This window comes from Chelonus insularis, unplaced genomic scaffold, assembly GCF_013357705.1.
Source record: "Chelonus insularis isolate UGA/USDA-ARS -01 unplaced genomic scaffold, ASM1335770v1 contig_406_pilon, whole genome shotgun sequence".
NCBI lineage: Eukaryota > Metazoa > Arthropoda > Insecta > Hymenoptera > Braconidae > Chelonus > Chelonus insularis.
Genome location: NW_023276563.1, coordinates 899,559 through 912,111, shown reverse-complemented (window position 1 = coordinate 912,111; position 12,553 = coordinate 899,559). Strand labels below are relative to the sequence as shown.

Here is a 12,553-nt window from a genome sequence, read left to right as displayed (position 1 = left end):
AACTTCTTTGGTTCCGATACTCCAATAATGCAGATTAGCAATATTGTTATCGGAAATTTATTTTTTAGCAAACGATATTTTCATTGCATGTGATGGAGTAATTTTGAATCCTTGTAAAGCGTCCTTAGCTGCACCTGATTGAACTTCATTTTCGAATTCAACAAAAGCAATATCATGCCTATTAGGTACAAGTCGAACTTCTTTAAATCCAGGGAACTGGTTAAATAACATAGACAACATCATTTCTGATGTTTCATCAGGTAAATTAGTTAAGAAAAGAATTTGATTTGGCGGCTGTTCCGGTACAGCTGTATTTATCATTCCAGGATGTGCAGGAACTCCAGAATGATAACCAACTTGTGCATGTTTTGCCTGTTCCTTTGCCCTCTTTTTTGCCCTTTTTGCTTCTTCTTCGGCAGGTGCAGGAACTCGTTTCGGTTTCTTCGGTCTTTCTGCATATGTTCCTTTCATTTTTGCAATTATATCACTGTCTGTTTTTGCATATTGTATTCTCTATAACATTAATTACTCCGATAAAATCAATTATTTCATAAGAATTATCTGATTTAAGTTAATGATTTAAATTGTACAAAAATAATCATAATGATTCATCATCTCACCATTGGTTTATCGTAGAATGGAAACCCTTGCATTGATCTAAGTGCATTAGTTGCACTTGCTATTTCCTTAAATATAACAAACGCTTGACCCCTCATTTTTAATGTTTTCATGGCTACAATATCCATTATTTGTCCAAATTGAGAAAAAATGGCATATAAAGATTTTTTTAATTCTTCTTTTTTGATTTTTTCATTTAGATTATTTATGTAAATAGTGTTGTTTGGACGAATATCCATTTTCCTATAAATATGAAAAAAGAAAAATTATCAATTCAAGTAGTATCAGTTATCGTAATATTTTTAATTGATAATTATTCAATAAAGTGTAATTAACTTAAATTTCAAAAGTACAAGCCTGCAACATAAACAACATTGAAGGAGTGTCGTGAATATTATCATGTTGATATAAAATATATAATACATCTATTATCATAAGTTAAAATTATGTAAGCAAGCTTTTTTAAGATTGAATGTTTTTAATATACGAGAAATAATTAATTATTTATACTTACGTTTAATAATCGTTTTATTTACTATCCGGTTAGCGTCAAATTTATCGAGGTTAAGTTGTCTTACACTTAGTTTTCATGAAAGTTTCTGTGACTGATTTGCATTAGCTGCTACAATAGAAATGCAGCTTTATGAATCAGATGCAAAGCAAATTCTCATGATGGACGATAAGAAAATTCGCATAATTGATTTTTTTTTATTTTATCTACAAAGTAAATTTACATTAAATTAAATTAAATTCAGTTCATAAAATAAATTAAAATATAAATTTAGATAAAATGGAATTAAATTCTAGTAATTATAATACTTTTTTCTTATCTATCATTATTTTAGAGTGAAAAAATAGGATTAAATATTTCGATTTATCTCATTAAATTATACAATAGACTTATAAATAGCAACATACTCGTTATTTATGACTGAATGATATACAAAAGAAATTTATTTTACATTCAATAAACATCAATCAATTTTCTAAAAAACTTTATCCTTTAATAAAGTACTTCTCTTATTTAATAATCGTCAAAAAAATATTCGCGTTGAATAAAGCTATTAATTAACTAGTAAATCGATGGCAACTACCCGCCATAACTCAGTGATCATGGCTACTACAAAATTTCCTGTCATATGTTTTTATTTAATAAAAATATTATAATTAATTTTTAAAAAATAAATAAATAATTATATTAAATAAAAATAATATTATTTACAGTATAAAAAAATTTATTACAATATAAATTATTAAATGAAACTTAAAATCAATGAAAGATACAAACATCTAGTCGGAGCTTCCTGCTCGAATCGATCGGGGTCGAGGAAACTGAAGGGGACGATTTTTTGGCGGGAATTCCTGAAGCGCGCGACTAAATTAAGTAGTTTAGTTGCCAAAAAATTCGCAAATAAACATTAATGAGTTTATTGCTCCGGAATGTATAAAAATGACTATTAATTTAATATCTCATCGTTGTAATAATTTAGGCCAGATGAGGAGAAAAAAGTCTTGAATAACAGAACAAGGAAGGAGAGAATAGGGAAGAGAATGTGTGCAAATTCGTTTGTATACATACACAAGCGTATAAAAAATAGAAAAGGTAAGGAGGTGGCGCTGATGATGTGAGAGTGAGTAAGACGGCGATCAACATAAAAGAGGGGAGTGAATAAAGCTAAACGTAACACACGGATCAACAGAGAGCAAAGTGTGAGAGAGAGTATTCGCCGTAGTGCAACTCTGATTCGCGTTCAGTGTGTCCAACGCCGACGACACGACGCGCGCACCGGCAGCCGCCTTTGTCTCTACACACCACACGAAGTTCCGGAGGTAAGTACTCTAAAGCTCTGTGTCTCAATTTTCTCTCATCAACTCCATTTGTTTTGTCAGTTATCTCGATGACAACATTTGTCAAAAAAAATCATATAAATTCATTGATCGCGTTAGTGATTTTTTGAGACAGTTCGCATCATCTGTAACGGTTTACTTTCAGAGATATTAATTTTTGCGGAGTACTGACGGGTCGGTGTTGTGCGACGCATTCGACGCCGCGTCTCAACTCAACTCGGTTAATGGCGTCTTACCGGGACCTTATAAAGTCAGTTTTTGAAGGTAGAAAAATTTTATCATTACATAGAATTTATTGCCGAATTTTTCTTATTTTTTTCTGTGTAATATTCCGCTGAAAAAAATCGACAAAATGACGCGCGAACGCGTTAGCGTCACTTTTACTCAAAGCGCCGTCGCGACCCACGCGTTGCTTGCTTGTCGTATTCTTCGTTTATGTTCGCTACGATATGTGATCTTGATTTGGAAGATGGTGGACGTTGTAAATTAGTTGAAAAATTGGAAAAAAATTATATTTTTATCCGAGTTATTTTTGATAATACAAAAAAAATTTTTTCGCGAGGTAATTAATTTTTGTGAAATTATAAAATATTGTGATAGCAAAATGGCGGGAAGCTCTGACGTTTTGAGGGTCAGTGCAAAACGGCGTAGGAATGGACGAAAATTGATTGACTTCCAAGTATTAATTAAATTGGTTTATTTTCATGCAAAAATTGTGCAAAAATTTAATAAAATATATTGTGTTCAAAAAAAATAAAATTATGTATATTTACACATTCCAAAAAAAGAATTCAAGCAAATAATTTTGTATTGGTTCGTTTGATATATTGAATAAGCGCCCTCAGGATTGGCGGATTAATAGTGTTTTAGATACTTTAAAAATCAACCAACGCCTTACTGAAAATCGATACATCTCGCTTTAGATTCTACAAATAATTCATGAGAAATCTTAGTTATTTTTCTTTTGTGTTATTTTTTTCTCTTCAATGAACCTTTAGATCGCGTTTCGTTGAGGTCTTGGGGACGCTGCCGCTCTCCAACGATAATATTTCTTGATTACATTGCGTTAAAGGGTGGGAGAAATAAAGATGGCGATTCTCCCGCCTTCGATATACTTTTGTGACTTTTTTTTCAACCTTATATTGTAGGGCTCTACTAAGGAATAATCGTAATATTTTTTTACGACATTAAATTTAATTTAAGGAACAGAAAATGAGATAAAAAAAAATTTAATTGCTGCTGTTAAAACTACTATTTATTAATCATTATTTATTTTTATATATAGATATATATATTTTTTTTTTCATTTGAAAATAAATTTGCTTATTTTTTTTTTTTCGTTAATTTTTTTTCCAGAATAAATAAAGAGTTCAAATATGTCGGACGATAATTCGCCAGTAGTTGAAGAACAGAAGAAAAAGCGTGGTCGTCCTCCAAAGAATTCTGATGCAAAAAATGCCGTGAAAGAACCAAAAAAGCGAGGAAGGAGTGCTGCGACAGACAAAATCAACGCCAGTCGTCCACCAAAATCTGACAATGAAGATGATGCACCTCCTGGACCAGTTAAAAGGGGTAGAGGTAGACCAAAAGGTTCCCATAAAAAGAAGGTGATTTTTTTTTACAAATTTAATTAATCCAATTAAATTATTACAGATGAATAAATAAATGAATTAATTATTGATTATTCCATTAGAACACACAGAAAACTAATGCACCCTCACCTGGACGTGGACGCGGTAAACCGAAAAAAGTAGAAGAGAAACCAGAAAGCACCGGCGAGGAAGAAGAATTGGAAGAAGAAGATGATGAAGAGGAGAATTGAAAATCAAATGCAAAATGTCTTCGCGACTCATAGGGGAATTTCATTTTCGGAATTCTCTAAGATTTGCTAACTGTTCTTCTCGGTCATTTATTTTTTTTTTTCATAATCATATTTTCTTTTTTTTAAGTTTTATGTATGTCGATGCACGAAAGTGTAACGAGTAGAGCTACTACCTCGACGATGGTGTGAATAATAATTTTTATATCTCGTTGAGCTAAATCAATAACCGCTCATTTGATGTAGAATCAAAAAGGAAAAAAAAATAACAAAAAAAAAAATGAACGACTAAAACGTCGTCAAGAGACTCGCGTATCGCGTAGTGCATCTTGTTTATCATTTTAAGTATTATTTTTATTCTCATTTTTTAAAAAAAAATAAATTTTAGTCGGAAATAATAATACCGATTAAATAAAATGACAAAACAAAAAAAATTTTAAAAACCGAAAATTTGTGATTTAAAAGATTGTGACACGATTGAAAATCTATTGGTCGCATTGTTGAAGCCACTTCATTATTTTTTTACTTATGTTTTTTTTTTCTATTTATGTTACTTCAATTATTCAGAGATTAAGGACATAAACGTCTACTCGTCTACACACCATGAATATCTTTAAAAGCAAAAGAAATAGAAATACTTATTAAGCAGGTATTCTACAATCGAAAAAATAAAAAAAAAATATAAAATAAAAAAATAAAATAAATTCATGGGCTAGCTATTTATTTGCTGGCAGTAATTGAAAATTTAAAGATACTTATAAAGTAAAAAAAAAAAAGTAATAATTAATTAAATAAATTAATAAAATTGTAGGATACTCTCTTGTATATCACGAACGCGTGAAAACTACTCAATCTTATTGCAATTTAAAGAAAAATAAAGGGAAAAAATTAATAAACATGAGTAAATGAATATTGAAGTCCCGCTTCCGAGACAAACAAGTTGTGTGGATGTAAAATTTGTATTAAAGTAAAATAAATTCAAAAAATACTCTTATTTAATTTAATATGACCTTTCTAATTGAATTGAATCACATTGAATAGTGTATAATTAGACCAAGAATAATTGATATAATACAAATAATTTTAAAGTAAAATTTAAATACATGTACTTTTTAATAATCATTTATGTGATAGACCAGCTATACAATTCATTTTTTACATCAATTGATGAAGATAATTTAGTAAATATACATATACATACATTCATATATGTATATGGATATGTATATTTAAAAACAAATCTAGAAACTGTAATATTGCATTTAAAGTTCTATAAATAATTAAACTCTCTTTATAATTACTAGTGGATTATTACTTGGTTGTCATGCAATCACGTTTTATAATAATTGAAATTTTGTTTTTCAATACATATTTCATGTACGTGATTTTTTATCCCTAATGATAAATACTAAATTACTGATATATTTTTATTTCCCTACTTTATTTAATAACTTTAGTATTACTGATATTTTTTTAACCATAAATATTATAAATAGCTAAAGAAAAATAGCATTTAGTGAGTAGATGATTGATCAAATCACAATTGACATGTAAAGTGAAGTGGAAAATTCCTATCACAGGCATTTTCTTAAATTTTATTTATTTTCTTGTATTTTTATCTCCATCTTTATAATTTCATGATGTGAAAGTTGAAAAAATTAAAAGAGCCAAGTAGAAAAAGACGATAGTAAAAATAGAGTTAGGCTTTAAAAATTTAAATGAAGCAATAATTTATCGACTAGATCTTTGGATAATTGATTATCAATTTTATAAATAAAAATTTACGTACAATTGACACCACAGATTGTCATTTTCTGTAGTACATATTTGTATATTAATTATAAGCGGCAGCGATGAGCTATTTTGTCACAGTAATTTATTATTTTTTTTGTTTATTTCATTTGTTAAACGATTTAAGTTGCTTAAAAGCAAAAAAAGCTCACCAACTGTCCAGTCTTTGACACGTCTCAATAACGTGCAATTTTATTGTATAATAACGATATTTCAATAAACTTTTTTCTTTGTATATAATTATCTATAAGACGTGAGACTAGAAATTCAATATTTAAGTTGTTTTTTTTTAAATATAATAATATTCTGATAATAAACTAAGCAACAGTAGACGAAAAGTGTGACTTCAATCATATCTTTATATATTTTTTCAATCGTTGTTTATTATTATCAGTAATTTATAATTATAAAGTGTACCCGTGTATTAAAATATTGCCAAGGATTCCTACTTACATTTTTTATTTCTCTCTTTCTATCAAATTTTCAATATTTTTTCAATAAAGATTTCTTTATAATTTAAATATTTTTATAGTTTCAATGAAACGAAGTCTATTAAAATTATAAAATAGAAAATAATCTGTATTTTCCTAATCTAAAATAATTCTAACTTCTAAACAATAATCTCATTTTGTGCATCATAAGTTGATCATTATAATGATCAATAAGTAACGAATTAGCTTTATTTTTCCAATTTTACTTGAATACTCTTTGGTACTATTTATAAAAGTCATTCAATTTATTTTGCGATATAAAACATTTATATCGATTTAAAGTCAGTTGATGGATATCAGCTTTCAACAAAAATGCTTATTCCAACTTATAAAACAGTTTATCAATTATTTAATTTCAATAAATTAAGTCCATTTGTTACCCATGTGCTTTTTTCTCATTCATAAGAACAAAAATGTCCTTTTAGATATAAAAATCACGGATTTTGTATCTTTGAAATATTTTGTTTCACAATTCTTATGTTTATGCTTACTTTTACTTTTTATCATATTATTTCGCTAAATTTTCGTGGTACGAGAACACTGTCAGCAGACATCTTCATCAATTGATTCCATTTCTATTGCTTCTTTTGTATCTCCAGACTTGCTACTGGTAGTTGATAAAAACCTAGGCGGTATTCGCATTGGATTATCGTCCGCAGGAGTTTGATTACTCCGAGGAACCTTACGTCAGCGACTGAATAGCTCCGCATTCTCTTCGCTGTCCATTGATTGGTATCCTTGCTAATAATTTTAATTCTGTTGTTATTTATAAAGTAGTTTCAATAAATAATGATGAATAATAAAATCATACTCTTCGTTGACGACTTCCGATGCCTTCATCAAGTAGTTCAGTTTCCCAGTCATCTTCTCCTTCTTCACCAGGATCGAAATTGTATAGAGGCATTAGTCTATGTCGCAATCGCTCCAGCTTTCGACGACGAGAAATAATTAAAACCTGAAAATGACATTTTATGAACATTCTTTACTTCTTCGTAACCTTACAGTAAAATTCTTTAATCATTTTTATTATTAGAGTTTTTACATATAACTAATTTTTTTGCGATTGATGGAGTACGAGAATTTAAATTTATTCATTAACAATTAATTATTAAATACTGATCGATATGTAATCAATAACCAATTGACTATCATTAATATTACATTAGCAATATTATTAAATTGATTGATTAAAAGTAATCGAGATATACTCAATTTAATCTCTACGCTTATCATCGTGATTGTAGCATTTTAATCACCATCATATTAAAAAAAAGTTTTAGTCGCATCAAATAATTTTTGACAATGCAAATAATGTAGTTAAGTTATTGAAATAATTTTAAAAAAAACATAAATATTGTAAAAACTTTTTTCTTAAAATCGAGAAATAAGTTAAAATTGTTGTTAGTACCACAGCAGATAAGATTATTACGAAAATCATGACCCCAAGAGGTACAAAAATATATTCTACTCCTTCAGGGGGACCAAATTCATCAAATGGCTCCTCAGTGGTTGTCGTTGTACAGCTTTTGGTAGATTTGTTAAGCGTTGCTTGACTAGTGACTTCTTTTAGAATGCCCAAAGATGATTGTGTAGTGTCATTGTTATATGAAGTTGATGATTCTGTATAACTACCACCAGTTGTAGTGCTTCCATTGTTTATTAGTCTAGTCATATCTGTTGTTATATCCTCCAGGTTGTTCAAAAAAATCGTTGTTAAGACAGAAGTGTTAGTCACATCTTCCATGACCTTATAATTTAATATAAAATTAAAATATTAAGCAATGAATTTAATCCTTAATAGATCATAAATAAAAACATTGAAGAGTAAATTTTTATTAACATACCTTAATCAATTAAGATTATTAACAAATGAAGAGCAATACTTGGCATTTATTATTACTTCTTAGTTTGAATAATTGAATTTTGTTAATTAGAACTGTTATTCACTTTGTCAAGGAAAATTGTTGATATTTAATTATAGAGTATTCAATATTCGCTTTTAAGAATTATAAGTTTAAGGTTAACACTTTTTATTAGTCACATATATCATCAGTTATTTTTGTTAAGTCAATAATGGATAAAGATCAACTTACATTAAGAATTGAAATATAATAATATTTTTAAGTGTACGAATTCGACTGTAAATTCAAATAGTATGACGTAAATTCTTATCACGCATCACTACACACATTGATTGTACACACATGAAAGGATTGTATGGATTTTTTGACATAAACTTGTTACGAAAAAAATTTTGTTAGGATCAATCAACTGATAAGAATATTTTAGTTTTATTTATAAATAACTATTTTACACTAGTGATCCAAGTGATAAAGAATAGAACTAAAATTTTAACTATTGCTTTGTGGCCACAGTGTATCCAACTTAAATTTCAAGATGCAATGATTTCGTATAATTCGCAATTTATTTGCGAATAAATTTAAAAATGGTAATTGATTTCTTTTTAAATTAGAGATAGAATTGGTTTAAATATAAGTTGTATAATACATGAGAATGTGTAATACTTTTTTAATTTAGATGAGACATCAAATTAGAATCATACATATAAAAAAGTAAAAGATAAGAAATTGAATTGTTGCAAAAATTGAAATTTAAAAATACTAAGAATGGGTTAATTTGCAATAAAAGTTTCGCCATTTCTGTGATGGTCGCGACACCTACAACTGTCAAAAAAACAGTTTGAAAGTAACCTAATGCCACAATTTTCACACTTCATTTTTAAATTTTCCGCGTTTTTCTATTTAGGGATATTTTTTGTGAAAAGTTTACTGACCTTCTTTTTTGCCGCGGAATTTCATCCAACAAGTCAAAACAAGTTCAAAGAATCTGTTTACTTGGACAGAATTATCTGTTTATTTGTGCGAAAAATTTTACTTACTTTTAATAAAAAAAATATGTCATCATTATTTATATTATATAATTATGAAATATATATTTTGTTAATTTTTTAAGTGCTATTTTAAAAAGTTTTATTCACAAATATTCAGTGATTAAAAATGGTGAGAGTTATAAAACTAACCTGCAAAAGTATAATTCAAAAGCATTGCTTTAAATGTTTCTTTTTATTAATTTTACATAAATTTTAATGTCAATAGAGGCGTTCAGCAGCTCCTAGCCAGCTTGGAAAAAAACCTCTTATTACAGATTTAGAAAATCATATTCCAAATGTCAGTATTATCAATATTAACAATAACAAACGGCTAAGTGATGAAGGGTCTTCACAAAAAGAAAAAAGAACGAGATTATCAATTAAACCAAAAACTATTCAAATTCCTGAACGGAAGGCTATTCAGTTATCTGCTAACGATGTATCTGCTACTCAGGAAAGTGTATCAGAACACGTAAGTTAACCAATTAAATTATAAAATTGAATATCAATTTAATTGTGTACTTAAATTCAATTATTGTACATTTTTAGGAAGAAAAAATTCGCAAGTTGCTCAGCAAACCTTTTAAAATCCCAATACCTGGTTATGAGCTTTCTGGTCGGTTTTTAGGAGCAAAATTTGCTGGTCCTAGAAGACCCTTACATGATCCATTTGGTGCTAATGCTCTTGTCGTCTATACTCCTCCAGAGTTATCTGAACATGAACGTCTCAAGGCTGATGAGTAAGTCAATAATATTAGTTTATATCTAATATCTAATAAATGAAAAATAAAAAGATTTTATGTTTCTAATTCAACATATTCATTTTTTTATAGAAGTAAACTGTTAGTTCATGTAGTAGTAGATCCACTTCTATGTAACATTCTTCGACCACATCAAAGAGAAGGAGTAAAATTCATGTATGAATGTGTCACAGGCCAAAGAATTGAAGATGCTTATGGATGTATCATGGCTGATGAAATGGGTCTTGGTAAAACTCTCCAATGTATAACATTGCTATGGACTTTATTAAAACAAGGACCTGAAGCAAAGCCTTTAATAGAAAAGGCAGTTATTGTTGCACCTAGTTCTCTTGTTAAAAATTGGTATAATGAAATATTTAAATGGTTGGGTAACAGAGTAAAACCATTAGCTATCGATGGTGGAAGTAAAAGTGATATTGACATGAAACTCAATGGATTTATGAAAACTTATGGAAGACGTTGTGTCAATCCTATTTTAATAATTAGTTATGAAACATTTCGTCTCCACTCACATGTTCTTCATAGTGATGAGGTTGGTCTTGTTCTTTGTGATGAAGGACATCGATTAAAGAATTCTGAGAATCAAACTTATCAAGCTTTAATGGGTTTAAAAGCCAAAAGACGAGTTCTACTCAGTGGAACACCGATTCAGAATGATCTCTTAGAATATTTTTCTCTTGTACATTTTGTAAATCAAGGTTTATTAGGTACAGCTCAGGAATTCAGGAAGAAGTTTGAAATTCCTATTTTACGTGGTCAAGATGCTGCTGCAACTGATAACGAACGAAAATTAGCTCAAGAAAGACTTGAAGAACTTGTGACTGTTGTAAATAAGTGTCTTATAAGAAGAACAAGTGCTTTATTATCAAAATATTTGCCTATTAAATATGAGCTTGTTGTGTGTATCAACATGACAGATCTTCAAAAAAGACTTTATAAAAATTTCATTCAGAGTGAAGCAGTTCGAAAATCTATGCAAGATCATGACAGTGAAAAAAAGAAAAAAGGAGGAACTTTATCAGCACTTTCGGCAATAACATTACTTAAAAAATTGTGCAATCATCCTGATCTTGTTTATGAAAAGATTCAAGAAAATTCTGAAGGATTTGAAGGAGCTTCAAAGCTTCTTCCTGCAAATTATAGTACAAAGTACGTATTTCTATTAAAATCTTTCTTTCTTTGTTAATGATTAAAGATTAATCGAATAAAAATTGGTTTCAGGGAAGTGTTACCAGAGTTATCAGGAAAATTGATGGTTTTAGATTTCCTTTTAGCGTCAATTAAATCAACAACGAATGATAAAATAGTTTTGGTATCGAATTACACACAAACTTTAGATCTCTTTGAAAAACTCTGTCGCAAGCGAACATATCGTTACGTTCGTCTTGATGGTACAATGACGATCAAAAAACGATCTAAAGTTGTAGATAGTTTCAACAATCCTGATAGTGGTGATTTTATATTCATGCTTAGCTCAAAAGCTGGAGGATGTGGGTTAAATTTAATAGGTGCTAATCGATTAGTGATGTTTGATCCCGATTGGAATCCTGCCAATGATGATCAAGCTATGGCACGAGTTTGGCGTGACGGACAGAAAAAACCTTGTTTTGTGTATCGGTTCTTATGTGTAAGTTCAATATCTCAATTGAATTAATTATCATTCATAAAAGTATTTATCAACATTATATGTTATTGATAATTCTAGACGGGCACTATAGAAGAAAAAATTTTTCAACGACAAGCGCACAAGAAAGCTCTCAGCTCTACTGTTGTTGATCAAGAAGATGATGTTTATCGACATTTTACGCTCAGTGATCTTCGAGATCTTTTCAAACTTGAAGAAAATACAACATCTGATACTCACTCTAAGTAAGTACTCCGAAATATTAAGTAATTATTGCGATTGGAGAATAATTTTAGTTTAAGTCACTAATTGATGGCCAATTAACAATCCATTTCCATTTTAATCTGTTCTATAGATTCAAATGCAAGCGTTGTGTTAATGGAGTTGAAGTAAAAGGGCCTCCAGAGAATTCTGATTGTAACTCAGATTTATCTGATTGGCGTCATTCTCACAATGCACGAAATCTTCCAGATATACCATTGAGACAATGTTGGTCCAGTGGTATTTCTTTTGTGTTCCATCATCGCTCTACAGAGCAGGTGAAAGAGAAAGTGGAGAAAATTAAAGAATCTCAGGAAGAGACTGACGAAAAAGCTGATGAAGAAGAAGAAGATGATGATGATGATGATGATGATGACTCTTCGTAGTATAGTCCATATTTTCTATTTATTGATAACTTATAATTAAGGTAGGAATAAGAGAAAATATTTT

General features: G+C 29.1%; 4 protein-coding genes across 6 annotated transcripts; 2 read left to right on the top strand and 2 right to left on the bottom strand.

The window, feature by feature from the left end:
- Positions 1 to 27: 27 nt before the first annotated feature.
- Positions 28 to 1,335, bottom strand: snf (U1 small nuclear ribonucleoprotein A snf). The gene is made up of 3 exons (XM_035087165.1): positions 1,133 to 1,335; positions 621 to 861; positions 28 to 513 (listed from the first exon to the last, which is right to left on the bottom strand). The coding sequence occupies exons 2-3, from the start codon at positions 855 to 857 to the stop codon at positions 58 to 60; spliced, it is 693 nt and encodes a 230-aa protein (XP_034943056.1). The 5' UTR covers positions 858 to 861; positions 1,133 to 1,335; the 3' UTR covers positions 28 to 57.
- Positions 1,336 to 2,296: 961 nt separating this feature from the next.
- Positions 2,297 to 5,289, top strand: D1 (D1 chromosomal protein). Of its 2 annotated transcripts, none has more exons than XM_035087056.1 (3): positions 2,297 to 2,448; positions 3,823 to 4,073; positions 4,160 to 5,289. In XM_035087056.1, exons 2-3 carry the CDS (start codon positions 3,843 to 3,845, stop codon positions 4,286 to 4,288), a joined length of 360 nt encoding a protein of 119 aa, XP_034942947.1. In that variant the 5' UTR covers positions 2,297 to 2,448; positions 3,823 to 3,842; the 3' UTR covers positions 4,289 to 5,289. The 2 variants fall into 2 exon arrangements, with proteins under 2 accessions (XP_034942947.1, XP_034942948.1); XM_035087057.1 differs by lacking the exon at positions 2,297 to 2,448 and adding an exon at positions 2,475 to 2,730.
- Positions 5,290 to 6,561: 1,272 nt separating this feature from the next.
- LOC118069154 (uncharacterized protein C3orf18-like) lies at positions 6,562 to 8,842 on the bottom strand. 2 transcript variants are annotated; one of them, XM_035087054.1, is made up of 5 exons: positions 8,661 to 8,842; positions 8,412 to 8,563; positions 7,976 to 8,314; positions 7,379 to 7,522; positions 6,564 to 7,308 (listed from the first exon to the last, which is right to left on the bottom strand). In XM_035087054.1, the coding sequence occupies exons 3-5, from the start codon at positions 8,309 to 8,311 to the stop codon at positions 7,255 to 7,257; spliced, it is 534 nt and encodes a 177-aa protein (XP_034942945.1). In that variant the 5' UTR covers positions 8,312 to 8,314; positions 8,412 to 8,563; positions 8,661 to 8,842; the 3' UTR covers positions 6,564 to 7,254. The 2 variants fall into 2 exon arrangements, with proteins under 2 accessions (XP_034942946.1, XP_034942945.1); XM_035087055.1 differs by having other exon boundaries at positions 6,562 to 7,323; positions 8,412 to 8,842.
- A 543-nt stretch (positions 8,843 to 9,385) lies between these two features.
- okr (DNA repair and recombination protein RAD54-like okr) lies at positions 9,386 to 12,532 on the top strand. Its single transcript, XM_035087053.1, has 7 exons — positions 9,386 to 9,587; positions 9,684 to 9,929; positions 10,007 to 10,197; positions 10,291 to 11,367; positions 11,440 to 11,845; positions 11,924 to 12,087; positions 12,198 to 12,532. Exons 1-7 carry the CDS (start codon positions 9,585 to 9,587, stop codon positions 12,487 to 12,489), a joined length of 2,379 nt encoding a protein of 792 aa, XP_034942944.1. The 5' UTR covers positions 9,386 to 9,584; the 3' UTR covers positions 12,490 to 12,532.
- Positions 12,533 to 12,553: the final 21 nt, after the last annotated feature.